The sequence below is a fragment of the Erpetoichthys calabaricus genome, chromosome 16, assembly GCF_900747795.2.
Source record: "Erpetoichthys calabaricus chromosome 16, fErpCal1.3, whole genome shotgun sequence".
NCBI lineage: Eukaryota > Metazoa > Chordata > Cladistia > Polypteriformes > Polypteridae > Erpetoichthys > Erpetoichthys calabaricus.
Window position 1 is genome coordinate 88,795,020 of NC_041409.2, and position 24,257 is coordinate 88,819,276.

Below are 24,257 nucleotides of genomic sequence, written 5' to 3' on the forward strand. Positions count from 1 at the left end.
CAATGAAGTGGTAGACCACCCAAACTCACAGAGTGCTGAAGTGCATAACAATCTCCTATTCTGTGGATTGCATCTCACAACAGAGTTTGAAACTGCCTCTGGAAGCACCATCGGCACAAGAACTGTACGTCTGGGGCTTCATGGAATGGGTTTGTCCATACAAGCCCAAGGTTGCCGGTGCAATGTCAGTTGTCAGCTGCAAAGCACCCCACCATTGGTCTCTGGAACAACAGATGTGTTCTCTGGAGTGATATGTCACTCTTCAGTGTCTGGCAGTCTGATAGATGAATCTGGCTTTGGTGGATGCTAGGAAGACCTTCTGAACTGCATAGTGCCTAGTGTAAAGTTTGGTGGACGAGGTATAATGGCCGGGTTTGGGCTCGGTCCCTTAGTTCCAGTGAAGGGTCCTGTCCTAACAAAGACATTTTAGACAATTGTGCTCCTCCAAAATTGTGGCAACACTTTACGGAAGACACTTATCTGTTCCAGCATGACCAGGTTCTTAGAGACGTGTAGTGGTCAGCAAAGAGCCCTAAACTCAACCCTACTGAACACTCTTGGGATGAACTACAACGCAGATTATGAGTCAGGTCTTCTTGTCCAACATTAACCTGACCTCATAAACTCTCCTTTGGCTGATGGGGCACAAAGTCCCATAAACACACTCCAAAATCTGGTGGAAAGAGAAGAGCAGGCTGTTATAACTGCGATGGAGGTGCCAACTCCATATTAATGCCAACAGTTTTGGAACAGGATATCCAGTAGTCTCATATATGGTCTGGTGTCCCCAATCCTTTGGTCATTTCCATGCATGGATCTTTACCATGGCTCTAAAAAGAGTTGCATGTTAGTCAGACATGCTACATGCAAGTAAGAATTTCACTGTGCCCCATACTTGTGACAACACTCCTTCTCCTCCTAGTACCCATTTATTTTATTAAGCACAGCTTGATCCATTCATGCTTTTGTTTCTTCAAGGACACACACAGCAGGGCAGTATAAGATGCCTTAAATGTCAATATGACAGCATTTTTAACCTGCGAGATCAGGGGGAATACATTGAGATCTGCCCAGAAGGCACATTAGCCTGAAATCACGGTTAAGTGATGTGATGTTGCCCACTGCGCCATGGTGCCATCTTTAGTTGTTACATGACGGAACAGTGACCTGCAGCTTTGATTTCATCCTCTCAGCAGTGCTAACCAGTGAAGGCAATTAATAAAATCAAACTGGACTGACCGTTTGAGATAAACCATGCAGAACATTGTTCAAGATGGACACGGCTGCTGGAAGCAAGCAGAGCAGAACTTGACGCACTTTCAGGGCTTCAGTTAAAATGCCTTTGCCTTGATGCATGGATTCCGAAGGCACACTGGGATAGGAACCCAGTTTGTGTGTAACAGAGAGACCTTCGCAGCTCAATTCTTTCTACATACAGACAAGAGCACTGCCAATAAGAGCCCACCGCTGGGCTCGCTGGGTCTGCGGAGCGGAGAAAGCATTCTCACTGTTCGACCTTTGGCTTGAAAGAAAACAATTCACATCAAGAGCCTGAACGTCAGACCGTCTGCCTGAGCGCCTCACATGTAACTTAACGACGTACTCGCCGATGTTGAACAAACCCTGCTGCTCTCTTGGCCTTTCATACTCTACTTAAGCTTTTATTTCTAAATTTAACTCTTAAGTCTACCAGATTTATTCTGGCCCAGATTTTTGCTGGAGGAGCCACTTTATTTTTCTTTTTGGTGTTCATTTTGTAACAGAATAACTCCTGGTGGATATTTAAAATTGAATGCAATATCCACCGTAATAAAAGGATAAATGTCAATGTGTCTGTGCAGTTGCTATGTCTCTATGATTCCATTAGTTGGCACATTTCCAACATTTGCTCTAATAAATTGCATTGAATTTTGTCATTTAAACAGATGACACATTACAAACATTAGCACTGCTTTTATGAATCCCATACCAAATGACATATAACTGAGACATATCTGTTTCATTTGTCCTTCCAACAGATGGTGTATGGCAAACATTAACATTGCTTTAATGAATCCCATACCAAATGTCATATACCAGAGACATTTGCACTGCATTTGTCATTCCAGCAGATGCTGCATCACAAACATTAACACTGCTTTTATGAATCCCATAACAAATGGCATATAACAGAGACATATGAATTGCATTTTCCATTCCAATAGATGGCACATCACACATATTTGTAGTGATTGTCACACACGTGCGACTAGGAGTGAGCTGAGTGGACCAAGTGGAGGTAATTACCCGCCAGGCCAATGGGTGGCGGGGTGCACTAAACCTACCTCTGTTACCTCTACAGGCCAAATATGGGAACACCTGCCTTATTCAATGCCACTTCTGGTTCCGGCGCCCAGACTGACATCACTTCCGGTTCTGGCCAGACGACATCACTTCCACCTTTCGGCTTATAAAGCTGCCATCTTTCTTCATCTATTCAGTTCAGGACTCATAACAGTGCACATGAGTGCTGTGTCAAAACCCTTTTGCAGCCAGGGACAATATATGAGTGGCTGCCCCAAACCTTTTTGCATGTGTCAAGGCTATTCATTTCACACAATGCATTTTATTATTACAAATGTTTGTGATGTTCAAATTGTTGGAATGAACAATGCAATGGATTTTATTACTACATGCATCATAAAATCCATTCCAATAGATAGTTTACTGTAGATGTTAAAACTGAGGTCTGCATTGATTATTTAGATTTTAACCTGTCTTAGACAGGTAGAACATCTAGTCCTTCTTACTAAAAAGATGTGTCTTTCTGTCTGTCTTTGTGTCCACCCATTGCTACAGTATGTCTCTGTCATTCTAAATGATGGCACACCACAAACATTTATAGTGATAAAATGCATTGCATTTGTCATTCCAACAGATTGCACACTACAAACATTAACACTGCTTTTATGAATCCCATACCAAATGGCTTATAACAGAGACATCTGCATTCCATTTTCATCCCAACAAATGGCACATTGCAAATATTTTTAATAGTGTATTTTATTATTACAAATGTTTATGATGTGCCATCTGTTGAAATGACCAATGCAATGCGTTTTACTGCTGCATGTATTATAAAATGCATTGCAATCGATGGTACACTGCAAATGTTAACACTGAGGTCTGTGTTGATTACTTAGATTTCAATGTGTTTAGACAGGTAGCACAGCTAGTATACCTTAAAAGGTCTGTGTGCCTGTCCTTTCCTGTGTCTTTGTCATTCCAACAGACGGCGCATCACAAACATTTTTAATAATAAAATACATTGCATTTGTCCTTCCAACAGATAGCACATAAAAACATTAACACTGCTTTTTATGAATCCCGTACCAAATACAACAGAGACATATGCATTCAATTTTTCATTCCAACAGATGGCACATCACGATTTTTGTTGTAATTAATTTTATTTCTATATGCATTACAAAATGCATTCCAACAGATGGTGCAATGCAAATGTTAACTCTGAGGTGTTACTTAGATTTCAATCCGCCTTAGACGCATAACATAGCTAAATTCAAAATAAAAGTGGAATGGTGGCACAGTGGCAAGTTCTGCTGCCTGAAGGATTCTGTGTCCAGGGTCTATGTGGAGTTTCAGTGCTTGCCTTGTTCCTCCGTGGGCTCTCATAGATGTACAGTCATGTAAAAAATTAAGTACGCCCCATGGAAATTGTTGAGTTTTTTGAATATATTTGAACAGGTAAACAATAGATCTTCATGAAAACAGAGTCTACAGGTAAAGATGACCTACCTGAGCAAATGTTGTGTCAAACTGAAATGGTGCATTCATTCAGATAATATGAATGAACAAAAATGCAGATTTATCAAATGGAAAAAGTTAGTGCACCCCGACATTCATCACCACTATAAACCCATCTTTACGTAGGTGGACTCTGCCCGTCTTATTTAAACTGTAGATATCAAGAGTCTGGTGTTCTCTTTGCTACTAATGTGTGTGGTGTCATCGTGACAAGATCAAAGGAATTTCTCTAATGCCCTCAGGAAGAAGGTTGTGGATGCCAATGAGCCTGGCAAGGTTTTTAAAAAGATCAACAAATTATTTGAAATCAATCATTCCACTTCATGGAAAATCACTATCTTCCATTTAGTTAGAATGTTAGTTTAGTTTGTTAGAATGGTACATCTAGGACAGTAGGTAATAATAATAATAATAATTTTATTATATTTAATATTATATATATTATATTTCTTAGTGAGTGGGGAGCACTTCAACCACCACTAATGTGTAGCATCCACCTGGATGATGCGATGGCAGCCATTTTTGTGCCAGTACACTCACCTCACGTTAACTGTTAAGTAGTGAGAGAGAGGGGATGATTAGTGGGTCAGAATGACCAGACCATGGTGCGCAATTTAGCCTTTACATCAGGATACACTTTGCTCTTTACAAAAGTTGTCCTGGCATCTCTTATGGCAACGGTTTCACATCTCATCACTGCAGTGCAATCCACATGCAGAACACAGGGTAAGCGCCCCCTGCTGGCCTCACCAACATCTCTTCCAGCAGCAACCCAAGCTTTTCCTAGATAATCTCCCACCCAAGCATTAGCCGGGCCTGAAAATGCTTAGCAGCAGGTGGGTGACCTGCTCAGAAGTTCAGGTAGTATGGCTGCTACTGGTATTTAGATGTTAAAAAAACACACACACACAATGAAAAGCTAATTACTCCAAAATCTCAAAAATGCCTTGTTTGATTTATTTGAAATTTGGTGATTTTGTAAGAAAAAAAAAATTAGCTGACGTGTTATTTTTTTATCTGTTGATATTTGTCATGGAGCGGCATGGTGGCACAGTGGGTAGAGCTGCTGCCTCGCAGTTAGGAGACCCGGGTTTGCTTCCTGGGTCCACCCTGTGTGGAGTTTGCATGTTCTCCCCGTGTCTGTGTGGGTTTCCTCCGGGTGCTCCGGTTTCCTCCCACAGTCCAAAGACATGCAGGTTAGGTGGATTGGCGATTCTAAATTGTCCCTAGTGTGTGCTTGGTGTGTGTGTGTGCGCGCCCTGCGGTGGGCTGGCGCCCTGCCCGGAGTTTGTTTCCTGCCTTGCGCCCTGTGTTGGCTGGGATTGGCTCCAGCAGATGCCCGTGACCCTGTAGTTAGGATATAGTGGGTTGGATAATGGATGGATGGATGGATATTTGTCCTTAACAATGCTGTAGCGAGTGGGACATTCTTATCCACCGCATCTCCCATTTCGCCACAGAGTTGACAGCAATGCTAGTTTAAACAGATGAAAGCCATCGGCAGAAGTGAAGTGAAAGGAGCAAAATTCGGCGAAGCTCAAAGAAGACATGTTTAGGAAGTGCTTGCCTGGTGCTGTGGCTGTGAGCGTAGCCATTCGTGTAGTCAACTGATGCATATATATGACAAATCCTTCATTTTATCTACAACCTTTTGCAAAAGTTGAAGTGGGGACTGACTTCAGGCGGCCCAGAAGTAATCATACACGGGGGCTGCTTTTACTTGCACATCCATTTCCACTCCTTTGAAACAAGCTAACATAAACGTTTGCTGTAAACTTGGCAGGGACAATTCTGTGATGCATGAAACACGAGATGGTGCTCTGACTCGTGCAGCCTGGCCCTACTTCTGCTTAGCGCAGAGCTGAAGTCGTCAAGTCTGACCTTGCGGATGGTTTGAAACTTCTTCATTTTGCTGTTTCATGCCATCAGTCTACTCCAATGTGTGTTTGGAGTTGTTTTTGTATGTGTGTTTACATAATCTAACTTTGTTCCTTGTAAGTTTTATCTTGTTATTTTGGAGTTCAGTTCCCCGTGTGTCTGAAACTTGGCACCCTGTGACTTCTGGCTTTTCCCAAAACTAAAACAACTTTTGAAAGGGAAGAGATTTCAAATTGTCAATGAGATTCAGGAAAATCCGACAAGGTAGCTGATGGTGATTCCAACATAGGATGTTGCAGAGTGTTTAGAACAGTGAAAGAGACGCTGGAAGAACTGTGTGAGGTCCCAAGGTGCCTACGTTGAAGGGGACAGGGGCGTCATTGTCCTTTGTACAATGTTTCTTGTATCTTCTTCAGTAAGTGTTTTTTTTTTTTTATATTACATGGCTGGATAATTTCCGGTCAGACCTCGAATATGCATGTAAGAAAATGTGAAATGGGGGTTATTTTGATAATATTGTTGTTAAATTTCATCCATTATCCAACCCGCTATATCCGAACTACAGAGTCACGGGGGTCTGTTGGAGCCAATCCCAGGGCACAAGGCCGGAAACAAACCCCGGGCAGGGCGCCAGCCCACACACACACTAGGGACAATTTAGAATCACCAATGCACCTAACCTGCATGTCTTTGGACTGTGGGAGGAAACCAGAGCACCGGGAGCAAACGGGGAGAACATGCAAACTCCACGCAGGGAAGACAACCCGGGTCTCCTAACTGTGAGGCAGCAGCGCTACCACTGCGCCACCATGCTGCCCTTATTGTTAAGTTTGTACCTAATAGTTAATATATTGCTCTCTGAGAGTTGTGGAGCCCTTTCAGGAGTAACGATGAGGTAACCAGTTTCTGAGTATTGCATAGATTTTGAAGATTTGGTTGCCAAACTCGGCTGTATTACTCTATGTGATTTGTGTAGCCCTTTCAGGCTGGGTAACAATGAAGCTCGGGCCTCGACTAAGATTTTGAAGCTGAGGTCACCAGCCTAAGCCATATTGCTGTGTTAGAATTGTGCAGCCCTTTCAGGAGTAATGATGAGGTAACCAACTTGTGGGACTCTGTTAAGGTTTTGAAGCTGAGGTCGTCAGCCTTGGATGTTTTGCTCTGGGAGAGTTGTGGAGCCCTCTCAGGAGTAATGATCAGGTAACCAGCTTCTGGCCACTGCTAAGGTTTTGAAGCTGAGGTCGCCAAACTCAGCCATGTTGCTGTAATAGAACTGTGCAGCCCTTTCAGAGGTAACGATGAGGTAACCAGCTTCTGGATCCTGCTAAGGTTTTGAAGCTGAGGTTGCCAAACTCAGCCAAGTTGCTCTGTTTGATTTCTGTTCCCAACTCACCAGTTACCTAACCTCTAATAATTTGATGGAACCCTTTCAGTCTTGTTTCAGGGCGCGGCACAGCTGTGAAACTGCTCTGCTACGGGTAACCAATGATTTGCTTATGGCAGCAGACTCTGGACAAACCAGCATATTAATTCTGTTAGACCTCAGTGCAGCATTTGACACTGTCAAACATGACATCCTACTGTCCAGAATGGAGAACATGCTGGGTATCTCTGGCACTGCCCTCCAGTGGTTCAAGTCCTATCTGACTGATAGGCAAGAGTTTGTTAGTCTTGGCAAGAGCAGATCCAGCTCAGCGCCAGTCACACAAGGAGTCCCACAAGGCTCTGTCCTCGGTCCTCTGCTTTTCTGTATTTATATGCTTCCCCTTAGCCATATTATCCATAGCTATGGACTGGGTTATCATTTTTATGCAGATGATACTCAACTCTATTTCAATGTTAAAAGTGGAACTTCATCAGAGCTTTCTCAGCTCACAACCTGCCTTATTGAAATTAAAACCTGGATGGAGCAGAACTCTTTAAAATTAAATTGCAATAAAACTGAACTCCTGCAAATTGGGACTAAAATGCAACTTAATAAAATGAGCTCCTTCCCAGTCCATCTTGGCAGTGATCTCATCAGACCTGCCTCTACTGTAAAAAATCTTGGTGTCATTTTTGATTCTTCCCTCTCTTATTCCACCCACATAAATCACATTAAGAAAGTTTCTTACTTTCACCTCCGTAACATATCCCGTGTTCGCTCCTTCCTCTCCTTTTCTAATGCTGAGATACTTGTCCATGCTTTTATCACATCCCGCATCGATTATTGTAATTCCCTACTGGCAGGTGCCCCTTCTAATCTTATATCACAGCTCCAGCTTATTCAAAACTCAGCTGCAAGAGTCTTTACACGAACCAGCAGCAGCGAGCACATCACACCCATCCTGCTCCGTCTCCACTGGCTCCCTGTGTCCTACAGAATCGAATATAAAATCCTACTAATAACCTACAAAGCCTTAAATAACCTCGCGCCAAACTACATCAGTGACCTTCTCCATCACTATGTGCCTGCCCGCCCACTAAGGTCCTCTGATTCTGGCAATCTTGTTGTGCCCCTCACTAATCTACACTCCATGGGTGACAGCAGGGCCTTCAGCTGTATAGCGCCCAGACTCTGGAATGACCTACTGAAATTAATCAGGTCAGCTGACTCCATGAATTCTTTTAAAAAACAACTCAAAACTCATCTGTTCAGGAAGGCTTTTAGCTCTACATGACTTTATTACCCTTCTCCCAGTTTACTTCTCTGTCAAGATGCTCGTGTGTGTGCGAGACCATCAGTTATGTTGTCTGTTTCTTTTTTTTTTCAGAATTCACTGTCTTAATCTTCTTTATTTATTTATCTGGTTTGTACAATACTATATACTGTATATGCTGCCGTTCTTTATTATATTCTTTAAGTGCCTTGAGCATGGGAAAGGCGCTTTATAAATAAAATGTATTATTATTATTATTATTATTATCATTTGATTTCTGTAGCCCTTTCAGGGGTAATGATAAGGTAGCCAACTTTGGGCCTGTGTTATGGTTTTAAAACTGAGATCACCAGCCTCGGCCATATTGCTGTGTTAGAATTGTGCAGCCCTTTCAGGAGTAATGTTGAGGTAACTAGTTTCTGGCTCCTTGCTAAGGTTTTGAAGCTGAAGTCTCCAGCGTCTGCTACAGTATATATTGATCTATGTTTTAGAATGAGTGATAAGTAAATGTCAAATAGGTAAGCACTGTGGGGTGCACATGCAAGTCAAAACAAATAATTTAGACATTTCCAGAATTAACATATGTAAAATATAAAAAAACATCTTCACACAACAAAACACAAACTCAGTGATCTCCTGATCTGAAATCTTTCTGCCTTGGTCTAAACAGCCAGAGGGAGCACTCAGGAGTGGTGATTTAAAGACAGCAAAAGCAACCATAATACGTCTAAATTAAAACTGATAAGTGACATCAGTCAAATATACCAAAATATACACAAGTAAAACTCCTTCTTACATGCTTTGCAAAGCACTTTGTGTTGGTGTGCCTCTTTGGAGGGTATTATAGAAAATAAAACTGTTGATTGTCAAAATGTTTCAGCCCACCAAATCAGCAGGGCATTCAGGAGGCTGTATTTTAACAAGATTAATATTGGAATAGGTTATCCAACTGTCATGGGTTTGCCATGGATATGAGGAGCTCCACAATAATACGGAATAAGGGAACAACTCAATGGTCTCCAGAGAGAAAGAGAAAGAGGAAATCCACAGTCGCAATTTTACAACACCTTTTTATACCAGTGTGGCCATATAGGGGCTACCAGGGGGTCCTGAGCCTTGTAAGCACATTTACAAACATTTGCCATTACAATGGCGGCACGCTGCTTCCTCCCAGTTTCAGGATCCTAGAACTAAAACCTGGGATGGTTGCAGTCTAACTCCCATTCTCACTCTGTGACCTTTGTGGAGCACTCCATTTTTCATCCCTAACTTAGCCTGGTCTAAGAATGTGTGTGGATAAAGTGGTGGAGATTTAAAGAGAACGGGTACAGGAACGGGTTTAGAGAGAGATGGTTTAAAATGAAGTGAAGTCATTTGAGTGCCTGGAGAAGACCTGGAGAAGAAGTGGTGGGAGAAGAGAAGCAAAGTTGCTTTGAGAGTAGGCAAAAAGGTGTTAGGTAGAACGAAGGACGGAGACCTCCTGAGGACAAGGAGATATGGTAGTAGAACAGAGAGATGCTGGATATGATAAAGCCCAGGAAGGTGGCAAAGAAGACATGGCACCAATCAGGGAGGGAGGAAATGTATAGACAGATAGATGGCAAGATGGCAAAAAGGGCAGTAGTGAGAGCCAAGGTACAAACTTTGGAGAAGGTGCATGAAAAACTGGAGACAAAAGAGGGAGAGAAGGAAGGATTTCAGAGTTGTGAACACTAAAAACAAGTTTTTGGTCAGATAAAGCAGATGAAAGATGAGCATGATGTGGTCTTAAATGAGCAGGATAGGACCAAGAATAGATAGAAGAGATCATTTGAAAAGATGTTGATGGAAGAAAATCCAAGGGTAGTATTTGGGAATGGAGTCCCAGATGAAGGGATAGTACTAAGAATAAGAAGGGAGGAAATAAAGGAGACACTGAAATGAATGAAGAATAGAAAGGCAACAGGATCGGATGAAATACCAGCAGATGTGTGGAAGAGTTTAGGGGAAGAGGGTGTAAATGTGTTGTCAGATCTAATGAAGAACATGTATGAACAGGAGAGAATACCGGAGAAGTGGAGGAACTGTGGGATTGTACCCATTTATTAGGAGAAGGAAGATATTCAGGATTGTGGTAACTATAGAGTGATAAAGCTGATGTCACACACAATGAAAAGTTGGGAAAGGGTTATAGAGAGAAGGCTTAGGGAAGAGACCACCAGAAGGGAGGAGCAGTTTGACTTTATGCCTGGGAGAGGAACATCTGATGCAGCCTTTGCATTGAGACTGCTCATAGAGAAACATCAAGAAAACCAGAAGTTTGTATAAGGTGTTTATCGATTTGGAGAAAGCTTACAATAGAGTACCACGTCAAGAGGTTTGCACATACTGTACATGAGAGAGAGAAAGGAGGACCAGAGAAGTGTGTGAGAATTGTCCAAGGTACTGTATGTATGAGGGAGCGAGGACTTGGGTGAGAAGCAGTGTTGGGGTAACAAAAAAGACCCAAGTTAGAGTAGGTCTGCACCAGGGGTCTTACTTAAGTCCTTACCTCTTTGATCTGGTTATGGAGGTGTTGAGTCATGGCATTAAAGACCAATACCCCTGATGGAGGCTTTTTGGTGATGTGTTCTGTAGCATCAGAAAGGATGAAGTGGAGAGAAAGTTGGAGGAATGGAGAAGACCTTTGGAAGACAGAGGGTTCAAAATAAATAGGAAGAAGACAGAATGTCTGAGGTTTAATGATAATCAGGATTCAGAAGTTAGCCTGCAGCAAGAGCTATTGAAAAGAGTGGAGAAGTTTAAATATCGAGGATCAGCTGCATCCCAAGATGGAGAATTAAATGCAGAGATAACCAACAGAGTGCAGTGTGGATGGAACAATTGGTAGAAGGAGTATTGTGTGTTCGAAGAATTATTGGCGAAGATTAAAGGCCAGCAATGGATATATGGAGCTGAGACGTGGGCAGTGAAGGGACTACAAGAGAAGAAGGTGGATGTGTGGAAACAAAAGGACAGAATAAGAAATGAGACAATCAGAGGTACAACAAAAGTGGGAGAGGAATCAAAGAAAGTATGCTGAAGTGGTGTGGACATGTGATGCGGAGAAACAATTTAGATGTGGACAGAAGAGTGATGGGGATGGAAGAGCAGGGAAAAGGAAACTGAGGGAGGCCAAAGCAGAGGTGGACAGATAAAGTAAAAGAAAATCTGAAGGAAAAGGGTCTGACTGGCAAAGAGGTGCAGGACCGAGCTGTATGGAGATGTTTGATCAAGCACATCAACCTCACATAGAAGTGGGAAAAGATGAAGAAGAAGATGAGAAAATGTGTGCGTGTGCTTGAGTTTGCCCTAGGATGGACTGGTATCCATTCTAAGGTTGATTCTAGCCTGGACACTGAATTAAAATAATCAGGTTTGATAATAAATGGACGTGGGTTCGTGGGGTCCAGAAGCTGTGAGGCATCTGTTGGTGAAGAAAGATTCATGGATCTTGACTTTGCTGACGATGCTGTGATCTTCGTGGAGTCAATGGAGGCTCTGATTGGAGTGCTCGAGAGACTGAGCGAGGAGTCTGAGTGTCTGGGCTTGCGAGTGTCCTGATAAAAATCAAGATCCAGGCTTTTAATGACTTCTTGGGCACGGCCAACAGCAGTCTGTTTGCGGAGAGAGTGTTGACCTTGTCGAGAGGTTTACTTACCTTGGCAGTGACATTCATGTCTCTGGTGACTCTTCCTATGAAGTCAGATGGATTGGAAGGGCAGGGGGGGGTCATGAGGTTGCTGGAAAGGGGTGTGTGACTCTCTCAGTATTTTTGCAAAAGGACGAAGGTCCAAGTCTTTAGAGTCCTGGTGCTTCCTGTCTTGCTGTTATGTTGCAAGACATGGACGCTATCCAGTGACCTGAGATGAAGACTGGACTCCTTTGGTACTGTGTCTCTCCGGAAAATCCTTGTGTACCATTGGTTTGACTTTGTGTTGCTCATGGAGTTCCGAATGAGGCACATTACCTGCATTGTGAGGGAGCGTCAGTTACGACACTACGGCCATATGGCGCGTTTCCCCGAGAGTGATCCAGCTCGTAAGATCCTCATTGTTGGGAACTCGAGTGGCTGGACCAGGCCAAGGGGTTGCCCACGTAACACCTGGCTGCGGCAGATAGAGGATCATTTCTGGAGGGTGGGACTGGACCGCGTGTCTGCCTGGGGGGTTGCCAACCGTGATCCTGAGTTGTTTCATCATGTAGTGGGTGCGGCAACACACTGTACCAGTGCATGCTCCCCAACTTGACTTGACTTGATGGACAGAAGGATGGGTGGATAGATGGATGGATGGATGAATGGATGAACGGATAACCCATTATACCTCAATTATTAATACAGTACATTTATTATTTATTACATTTATATCGGGACATTTATTAATATTTCACAAACCTGCCAACTATGATACAGTGACAGATATGATAGTTAAAACAAAGAACATTTAGTAGAAACACAGAACTCAAATGTCCTACAGTTATCCTGCATTATCTATCTAATTTCTAACCTGTTTATGCATTTCAGGGTCAAAAGGCTAGAATGATCTCTGTACGGAGGCCATACCATGCAGTATATTCAGGGTAATGTACACATACTGTATATATGCACTTTTAAGCCTACACCTGATTGTTAAAATCTTAACAGGTCCTGATCTGTTGGTCTTCTCCAGTTTGACCTTCACTGCTAATATTTTGTTGTGAGATGCCCCTTCCATGGTTGGTGTCATGACACAGACTTTGCTTTTTATTTTCATTTTTACATTTATAGACTTTTGTTTGGCCTCTACAATTAGTGGCGGTATGTTTTGGTAGTTTTGAGGTCAGGGAGTTTATTGGGCTGGTCTGTTTTATGATTTAGGATGTTTCTGAAGACATTCCTTTTGAAATACATCTTCCTGAGGAGCCATTTTGTTTCTAGTTCTGCTGCCGCCATTGTTTGCTGTTTGTAAACACAGGGCTGCCAGGCTGTTGCTTGGTGTGTGTGACATGTGACATAACTAATGCGACTGTATAAAAGTCAGTGTCATACCCTCCTGCACTGTCTAGGTTTGTGACTAATTCAAAAGTTAAAACCTTACCATCCTTGCTGTTAAAGATCTCTCTGGCTATGACTTTGATTTACATCTCGTGTTTTGACTTTGGCCAACAATCTAGTGAACAATCTCGCTTTTTGACTCCCTCACTATGTCTCCCAGTTTAATCACTGGCCATTGTCTATTTAAATCACGTTCCCCCAGTTTTGACTGTTTTTATTACTATTACGTTCCATATCCTGATTCCATCCTACTTAAAACTGCTACCGCCCTGTGCCATCATGACACTTGGTTCTTGATGTATGCCTGATGGTACTGGAAAACTCTTAGGACCCTGCATTGGATTAAATGGCTTGAAAATGAATACATGAATGGGTTTTATTGTTAGGAGTTTTTATATAGTTCTCATAGAAAGTGTCAAATTTTATGGATTGGTCTCCCACATTTAAAGTTGGTTATGCCTTATGCTGAGCTCTGGTGTCAGTGGCAGCTCCCCCTCAACACTGTAATGGAGACAGCAGGTTTGGATAATGAAATAAAGGAGCTTCTAAATGTGTTCTTGCAGTATCAGCCAGCCATATCATCATTTACAATCATTTATATTTCATTTAGCCCAGTGTGTGAAATACCCATTGCTAATTTTGAGGCCCCATTAGTGTCTGATATGAATACCAAAAAAAAAATTAGGAACAAAAGAGAAGTTTAGACATTGGAGTATCTACAAGTACAAAAACAACATAGTTGAGAATCAGGCTCGGGTCAGGAGACCATAAGAAGCACAATAATACCAAACGTGAAGACCCTGTGTGCCCTGATGACTAAAGATTGACCTTTAATGCCCTGTCAGGAGTCCCTAGAGGACTACTTGGCTTCCCACTTGGGATGTCCTGGTCAGCTCCGGGAGGGTTGCTTGGCCTCTTGTCCATGCAGTACAACTCTACGTCCTCCTGTCCTTGGCCGTATACCAGTTGGAGACATTCCCATTATCATGTAGTGCATGACAGGAACTGACCCTGGATAAGGTGGCAGCTCTTTGCAAGGCAAATTAAGGCAAACAGTGGCTGTGCCATCCGCTCTCACACAATTGGCCAGTGCCGAGTCAAAGATTAATCTGACATGCATGCATTTTCTTAACCCGCTATGCGAGCTCACTGTCAAAAGAGAATAACTTGCACATCTTTAAGATATAGTGTGGAGAGCCAGAATATCTGAAGAAAAAATACAACTAGACACAAGAAGAATGTATAGATTGTCAGTTCTTGGGCAAGGACTTCAACCCAGCACTGTGTAGCTATTAGGGAGCAATGCTGTGCCACCATGCAGTCCATTTTTTATTATATGTGGGTATATATATATATGTGTGTTTACATACATACATGAGTGGGCAGTGTGGCAGAGTGGTTAAGGCTTTGAAGTTCAAACCCTGAGGTTGTGGGTTCAAATCCTGCCGCTGACTCTGTGTGACCCTGAGCAAGTCACTTGACCTGCCTGAGCTTCAACTGGAAAACCTAAGCAATTGTGTCATAAGTGTCATAAGGCATCAGCCAAATAAGTAAATGTATGAAATATATGTTGGGCTAAATAGCCTGTTCTCGTCAAAATGTTTCCAATATTTATATGTACAGTTGTGTAAAATATATGTCCAATTATTTGTTTAGAGTAGAGGAGAAAAACCCAGTGGGGAACTGATGTTGCTACTGGCACATTATCACAAGTCCCGTCCCTTCCAGCTCTCTTGGTATTTAAACCATTCCCAACCATTTACTGTCAGACCTGTAGAGAAAAGCCAAGCAAAATGACACCTTTTATTGGCTAACTAAAAAGATTACAATATGCAAGCTTTCGAGGCAACTCAGGCCCCTTCTTCAGGCAAGATGTAATCACCTGAAGAAGGGGCCTGAGTTGCCTCGAAAGCTTGCATATTGTAATCTTTTTAGTTAGCCAATAAAAGGTGTCATTTTTCTTGGCTTTTCTCTACATTCATAATGGCTAACATGGTACAACACCCTAGTACTGTCAGACCTGGATAGAGTTCCTCCAGTCTTGGCTCTGAGGCTAAGGATCTGTGCTGGTATCCAGAAGGTTGCTGGTTCAAATCCCCGTCACTGCCAAAAGAGATCCTACTCTGCTGGGCCCTTGAGCAAGGCCCTTAACCTGTAATTGCTCCAGGGGCGCTGTACAATGGCTGACCCTGCGCTCTGACCCTAAGGGGTATGCAAAAACTAACAAATTCCTAATACAAGAAATTGTATAAGGCGAAATAAAGAACAAAAAAAAAAAAAACTTCACTCAGAACTTAGCTGACCTTTTTTATTTATGCACATTGCACATGTATGCTTTTTGTCCTTTGGACGTCATTACTAAATGGAGCATCCCTCGGGATCCTCCTTTTGACTTGTGTCTTCTCCTGTGTGTATGGGAGACAGTTTACGGGCTCAAATAAATGTGTTTCTCAGCTGGACCAGGGGTTGGCACTGTTCTCTTTCCTCAGCTTCCACTTTTCCTTCTGCAGACCATTACGAGAATCTGCCTCCTAAAATCAGCACTTCCAGTTCCGGCCCCCTTGACGTCACTGAACCTGTCTCTTCTTTTCTAGGGGGTATCCTTGTGTGTCTCAGACTCTCTTGCCTAGCAATTCTTCTCTCAATCCCATTCCCATAAAGCCTGCTTCACAAACTGTCAATTCAAAGTGCGTTGCTCACCTCCTATCCGCTTTTTGATGGCCCCCCATTACCTGTTCAGAAAGCATCATTTGTATTCTTGCGAATGCTTCCCCTTTACTGAAAGTGACTCGAGTTACACCTCAGGACAAAGTTTAAAAATTCAATAAACAGGTATTGCTAGCTAAGCGGAGCCAACGTACACTCCAACATATGGCCAGAGGTAGACTGATTCGAACAGAGGTTGGCGTGGGAGTGAGGAGGGCCCCACCCAGCTCCCCACTCCTGATGTCATGCTTCTCACTCCCCTCAGCCCACAGCTTCTGTCTCGGATTAGCGTGCATATATCGCTCCTGCAAGTGAACTATGATTCTTAGCGTGATGAGAGAAGTCACCAAATCAACAGGAATATTCAAGAAATTATAGAAAAAAAAAGATCTAAATCCGTTAAGTAGTTCTTTCGTGAAAAGCGGATAGACATATAGATAGACAGGCAGACGTTGGATTTTATATATATACAGAGATACTAGGGGGCTTCACCCCCTGCTCGCTTTGCTCACCAACCCCACCAGCCTATCCTACGCGCCAGCCACTTCGCATCTCTGCTGCTCACGTATGTGGCTTTCACTTTCACCAAATAACAAATCTTTTAATTCTCATGGATACGCCTATTCATTGGGAAGAAACACTACTTTTCCCTGATGGCAACACGAATTACACGATCTACAAGTCTCCGACTTAAAGTTTAAATCCAAACAATATATTCGATCTCTTTTTGCTGTTCTGTTATTTCACAGAGTAATAATTTCTGTTTGTTTGCACTATTGCAATCTTTACTATCAGTTTTTTGAGACTTTCCAATTTTAGTACTTTCATTATCTCTAAGGTTTATGAACCTCTTTATGACATTCTACTTTGACATCTACTCTTTGTCTTTTATTTATGGCCCCAGGCGTGGTTAAATCTCTTGGCACAAAGACTCGTCTTGCTGGACTTGAAAGTATCTCTCCTATTGTCTCGTCCCAGGATTTTTTTATATAAAAGATATATATATATATATGGTTGAAATAGTTTACTGTGGGCGGCACGGTGGCGCAGTGGGTAGCGCTGCTGCCTCGCAGTTGGGAGACCTGGGGACCTGGGTTCGCTTCCCGGGTCCTCCCTGCGTGGAGTTTGCATGTTCTCCCCGTGTCTGCGTGGGTTTCCTCCGGGCGCTCCGGTTTCCTCCCACAGTCCAAAGACATGCAGGTTAGGTGGATTGGTGATTCTAAATTGGCCCTAGTGTGTGCTTGGTGTGTGGGTGTGTTTGTGTGTGTCCTGCGGTGGGTTGGCACCCTGCCCGGGATTGATTCCTGCCTTGTGCCCTGTGTTGGCTGGGATTGGCTCCAGCAGACCCCCGTGACCCTGTGTTCGGATTCAGCGGGTTGGAAAATGGATGGATGGATAGTTTACTGTCAAATAAATGCAAAGAGTACGCGACATGTGTTTCGCCCTCATTATGGGCTCATCAGGCGTACACACTCGACTGCACTCCCTCTCGGGAATCGAACCTCGGACGTCAGCGGCGATGCCCCTAACGTTGCGCCACGGCGTGTGGTTCGTTTATTTGACAGCATGTAGATTGGGGTAATTACATTCATTGCATTCGTAGTCTGTGTCACAATCTGATTGTATGGGTGGTTACCTTCCAGGTAACGCTTGTGGTTGGCCAGTAATCTGCTAACATCCGCCACGGTGCCCTCAGTTTGTGCCTGATGAGCCCATAATGAGGGCGAAACACGTGTCGCGTACTCTTTGCATTTATTTGACAGTAAACTATTTCAACCATTCTATGATCTGCTCCTCACAAACTGAAGGCACCGTGGCGGATGTTAGCAGATTGCTGGCCAACCACAAGCGTTACCTGGAAGGTAACCACCCATACAATCAGATTGTGACACAGACTACGAATGCAATGAATATATATATATATATATATATATATATATATATATATATATATATATATATATATATATATATATATATATACAGTAACACCTTGAGTATCTCACTCAATTAACTGTCAGCCCCATTAACCATCAGGGCAAAACATCTCTCCCTTTTGCTAGCTCATAGTGTTTTCCCCAGCACCATGTGTCATGCCGCATTTTAAATCACAGTGTCATTTACGTATCTTCAGCTTTAATAGCGTGTTGTAGCTTTTCTCTTTTGTTATAATTAAACTACAATACATTGTTATGGCCGATAAACATATGCATGTGGTGTTGGAATTGTCACAAATATTGAAATTATTAAACGTTTATGAAATGGCAAAAGCGTTTCAAGCATTGGTTCAATTTACAGAGAAGGAAGAACAACAGTGAACGATATAAAGCGTGAGGCCAACAAAATTGAAAAACATGTCGAAAATGGAAACCACTGATGGTCATGCTATTCTCTATTAATGTTAATGTTCTTCTGTATTGTAATTTTCTTTTTAAATTCTGTTATGTTTTGGTAATATATCGTAACATGCAGGCAGCTTGTGATGCGCTGTGTGGGAGCAGAATGGGTGGAATGAATGAATGCTGTGTAAGTGATAGGACTGGGTGAAGGGCTTCTGTTCTCTGAGGAGCGGACATGTCTCATAGGAGATGAGTGACGGAGAAGTGAGGAGATAAAGGAAGGTGCGGCGGAAGGAAGTTTGGAATAGGGAGTCAGGAGACCATCAGCAGGAGTGTTAGCGATATAGAAAAAGACACAACGTGAGTGACAGGAGATAAACTGATTGGTAGGGAAAGCTTGCTATTATTGTTTTGAAGATGTGCTCCATAACCAGATAACGGAGTATAAGACAGGGTGTCATTGGTTAAGAAACAAAGACTCCAAGTAAAACATTGAAAACTCCAGGACCTCTGAGATGTGCTTGCTTATTATGCTGGTCATTATAACATTATATGAATTGATTAATTTTGTTAATAGTAAATTATATTTTGTTAATGTTTTTTTTCTTATAAATCAATATGACCAATTGCTAATATAATCTACTGTATATCATTTTTAAAGTAGCTGTTCTTTTATTCATCTTCTCTCTTATCCATCATAGCCTCGATGGATAATCGAAGTTTTACTGTATATATGTATAATATATATATGTGTGTATATATATATATATATATATATATATATATATATATATATATATATATATATATATATATATATATATGAGAGAGAGAGAGTGCAAAAGGACATACAGCAGAGAAAATTGAAAAGATGCACAGAAGAAAGAACAGAGTCAAGTCAAAGTGAGAGTCAAACCCAAAATCAAAAAAGAGAGAACATCAGAGCCAAATTGTAACCAAACATCGGAGTTAAAAGGCAGCACTTTGTTTCAATAACCAGTAATCAAAATAACAAATAAAGTGAGTCACTAGGTTTGGTCCAGTCTCAGATACAAAGTGGCCATCAAGACAACCTTCCAATCCCTCACAAATTACCCCAATGTCATGACCCTAGAGGCCAGTCCCCGAGTAACCACAAATGGCTACCCCATAATCTAAACAAATTGGTGTCTGAAAAGACATGAAATAAAAGACATTTTCAAAATGAAGACCCCAATGAAGAAAATGACCACAGAACTAAATTCCATGAGTGCATAGACTCCAGAAATGACACCTAGATTATTTTTATTGCCTCAGAAAAGCCTGAACATAATTCAAAAAGAACTCGATTTGTGACATATTGATAGACACACGTGCATAGGCCTTACGGATGCGGGATCGAGAAAATTACGGGGAAGAATTGGAGTGCGACACCTCTACTAACACCGTCTCACCATCTCTCAGAGTGGAGGAGGGCTAATCCAAGGGACACCAATATCTTCCTTCACTGGAGCCAATGGTCATCCGCCTCCACCAGCATCACCTGACCCCCCCAGGGTCATGGACAGTATTGACCAGGGACTCAGTCCCAAAGAGCCAGTGTCCCAGTATATGTCATGCGTGATTCATTTTATCCAAAACAACACGGATGACTGGTGCCCCAACTCTTCCTTTATCTTTAGTGTCTAGTGATACATTTTAAAATGATTTTAAAAAGAGCTTTTTCATCTCTCTAAACTATCTACACATCCATTTGTCCATCAATTTCCAGAACGTAGCTTTATCCTGTACAGGGTCACGGAGAGCAGGGGACTGTCTCAGCTCCACTGAAAGCAAGTCAGAGACCAAACATGGACAGCACACCTTAAAGTGGTTCCTGATATCCATAAATTATTAACTTAAATGACAGTTTGGTATAACTGAGTTCTGGCCTGTCCAGAGACTGATGGACATTTTAGATGTTCTATAAATGATGTTCTGGCATGCCCAGGGTTAATTTAATGCTGTAGATGGTTCCATGGGAGCCATATGGTGCCCTGATAGGAAACTGTGCAGGATGTTCTCATACATTTTCAAGCACCTTTAGACTGAGGTCCAGGAGCCCCCCTGCATTTTCCTGACAACCCTGCCACGCGCATTGACTCATTCACTCCCATTAAAGACAAGCAAGTCCACTGCAACACCTAATTGCTTTTTTTCCAGCCATTCAGAAGACGGAGCGCCAGCCTACATGCCCTGGGCTCAGGGAGACGTCCTCCACGGACAGACTGTGCTGCCCCCCACACACAATCACTTCACAAATCAACTCCTCCACCAGGGCCTACCTTCTGCTCATGATGCACAGCCAGCCGACTGCTTCATAGTGTCTCGCTTCGCAGGCCTGATCCAGCAGTTCCTCTTTGGAGTCCCATCCTTCGGCCGCCTTCTGCGTTACTTCAAGGGGAGGTGTCAGGGATACTGTAATCAGAATCAGTCATCAAGGAGCAGTTCTACAGAGAGCCAGGAAACTGGATCCTAAAAATGGGCATCCAGCCACCTCAGTGCAAAATCCAAGAAATGAAAAGGCTTTTAGCGTTACTGCCTTGCACAGCACAAAGGGGGCCGACCCCATACGTTTGTTCTTTTTATTCTTCTTCTTCATAAGTATACTGTGAGTCATAACCTAAGAAGAAGAAGAGAGGAGGAGGAGGAGGGCTGTTGTTGATCAGGTAGAAATGCTGATTCAGAGTCCCCTTCTGTTTCCATAGTGCTTTGCATTTTTTTAGTCACATAATACAGGCAGCGGGTGTTTTTTTTTCTTTCTTTTTTCGTAACCCGTCCTACCAGTTTATTCTGCAGTGGCAGGTTCCTCCGTCAGCAAAATTGGAGACACTAACTCTGGAGAAGTAATTAATCAAACCACTGGGTGCCAGGTAGGAAAAGCAAACAAGCAAAGAAACACCTGAGGCCTTGTCATCCGCTGCAATCAGTCATCACGGCACTGAGCAGACGCTCTGATTAGCCATGTCCATCAGCAGATCAGTAATTATCAGCAAAAGAAAAAAAAAGAATTTATAGACTTTTACTGCAGTTGACAGGCCACAGAGAAATCTCAAAGTGACAGAGTGACTAGGCAGGGCTGTGGCATGCAAGGTCCAGTGCCAGCAAGAAGTGGCTACGTGGTAGGACTACACTTTGGGCAAACTGACACCTGCTTACAGTTTCAGTTTTATAGAGTGCCTTTCAGCCATGAACGTAGTACTTTAAAATCCAGAATTAAAGTTTTTATTATCATTATTTGCAGTAGGTGGCCGGGCATAGGAAGTTAATTGAAGTAGACAGTGAACAGGACATCCAGTGGTCTGAAGGCTAATGTTTAACCCTTTTGTCAAAAGGAGGAGTTGACGATGGTAATCAACTGTAAACTGTGACAAAACCACCCGTTGCTAGAAGGAAAGTTAGATTCATGGGTTTGACCGAGAATTCCTGCTCTCGTGTGAGTAGTAAGGCATCAAACAACAGTAGAAAATGGCACTGACATCAAGCGAGGGATCAAAGCGAATGTGTAAAGCAAAACTCTCTGTGGATGACGTCTTGTCTATTATCTCTGAACTGGAATATGACTTGTTGGACTCTGATTTTGATACAAGTGATCGAAAACGAATGTGAGGTTCCAGCTTCAGCTGACTGGTCCCCAGCTAATCGTGGTGCTGACAGTGTTCACCAGGGAGGACTGTCACTTAACAATGATAAGAGGTCAAAACCAGATTGCAATGCACTGCGACTTTGTCAGAGCCACGCAAAGACAGCCAGGCTGCCGCATATTCTTGGCAAACTGGCAGCCACAGCATTCAGCAGCAGACGTTTTATGTTGATTTCTGTGTGAAACCATTGCTTTTCAGAAACTATGTTTTCTGGAAAAAATATTCAGCCCTCAAAGAGTTAATACTGTGACCATATTGACTGGCACAGACAGGCAGTCACAGATAGATATATAGATATGAAAGGCACTATAAAATAGATAGACATAAAAGGGACTATATAATAATTAGAAAAATATAAAAGACTATATAATAGATAGATAGATTTGAAAGGCACTATATAATAGATAGATAGATAGATAGATTTGAAAGGCACTATATAATAGATAGATAGATAGATAGATAGATAGATAGATAGATAGATTTGAAAGGCACTATATAATAGATAGATAGATAGATAGATAGATAGATAGATAGATAGATAGATAGATAGATAGATAGATAGATAGATAGATAGATAGATAGATAGAATACAATGCAGTTTATTTTTGTATAGCCCAAAATGACACAGGAAGTGCCGCAATGGGCTTTAACAGGCCCTTCCTCCTGACAGCCCCCCAGCCTTGACTGTCTAAGAAGACAAGGAAAAACTCCTAAAAAAACTTGTAGGAAAAAAATTGAAGAAACCTTGGGAAAGGCAGTTCAAGGAGAGACCCCTTTCCAGGTAGGTTGGGTGTGCAGTGGGTGTCAAAAGAAGGGGGTTAATACAATACGTAGAACAGAACAAATCCTCAATACAGTATAAAATAAAATTTTTTTTTTTTTTAGAAGTAAAAAAAAATAAAAATTTTAGAAGTACGGAGCAGAATTTAAAAGTAGATGATATCATATAATAAGATTTGGATATTTTTAGTGTCCTGGGGACCTCATCCATCAAGCTGCCTCCCCCATTTGGCCATTCCACGGGTGAAACAGTGCAGATAGATAGGGTTAAATTGTTCCTGTAAGTACCTTTGAATTCCATGAAACCAAAGTATCATAGCCACCTTGTTCAAGCTGACATATGTAAAAAAACGCAGTATCACCATATGTTCAATACACAACTTGAGAGAGATCTTTCAACAAGAAACTGCCTATGGAAAACTTTTTAGCAAGCTAGGAACAAATATGAAGAGTATCATCAGACATAGCCGTGAATGATATCTGCCAAGTTTTAATGTAAGATCATTTAAGAAATGGTTATACTTTGAATTATGTCAACGTTTAGCAATGCATTCAAAGCCCAGTGTTGCCAGCCTGATGTCTTGGTGTCTCCCTTGCCCTTCTAAGTAGAGAATTAGGCAGGTAGGTAGAAAGCCATCATGTGATAGATAGATAGATAGTCTGCACATTCTTTCTGTTCTCTTCTCGGTTTTCGTGTGTAAGTAAAGCTGGTTTGTGGCCCTGCAATGAACGAGTGTGTGTAGATGGGCCCAGCACTCGACGAGTCCATGTGCATTTTATACAGACCCCTTCACAGAATGGACCATCACAAAGAGCATAATAAATCAGACAAGAGTGCAATTCAAAATATTCAAAACTACAAGGAAATTAACTTTAGAAGAGTGTAAAGCTTGGAGAAAATATTTCGGATAAATTTAAATCCACCTTAATAAAAGGATAAGTTTCTGTGTGTCTGTCCAGTTGCTGTGTCCATGTTATTCCAAAATATAGCACAGCACAAACATTTTCAGTAATAAAATGCATTATATTTGTCATTCCAACACTGATTTTATGAAGCCCATACCAAAGGGCATATAACAGAGACATTTGCATTACATTTGTATTTCTAACAGGTGGCAGACCACAGACATTTGTGGTAATTTCATTCCAGCAGATGGCACATCGCAATCATTAATGCTGCTTTTATGAATCCCATACTAAATGGTATATAACAGAGACATTTGCATTATCTTTCTAACAAATTGCACATCACAAACATTTGTAGCAATAAAGTGCATTGTCATCTGTCATTCCAACAGATAGTACATCACAAAAATTGTAGTAAAAAAAATACCATGCAGTTTTCATTCCAACATATGGAGCATCAAAAACATTTGTAGTAGTAAAATGCATTGTA

At 42.0% G+C, this 24,257-nt stretch overlaps 1 protein-coding gene across 2 annotated transcripts in view; it reads right to left on the bottom strand.

Annotated features, from left to right (window-relative positions):
• The window catches only part of c16h14orf180 (chromosome 16 C14orf180 homolog), a 76,677-nt gene that overhangs the window by 51,065 nt on the left and 1,355 nt on the right, over window positions 1–24,257 (bottom strand). For both annotated transcript variants that reach the window (XM_051919783.1, XM_028821542.2), the window contains exon 2: window positions 20,723–20,855. In XM_051919783.1, the coding sequence (XP_051775743.1) occupies window positions 20,723–20,855 (133 nt within the window). The remainder of the gene's footprint in view (window positions 1–20,722; window positions 20,856–24,257) is intronic.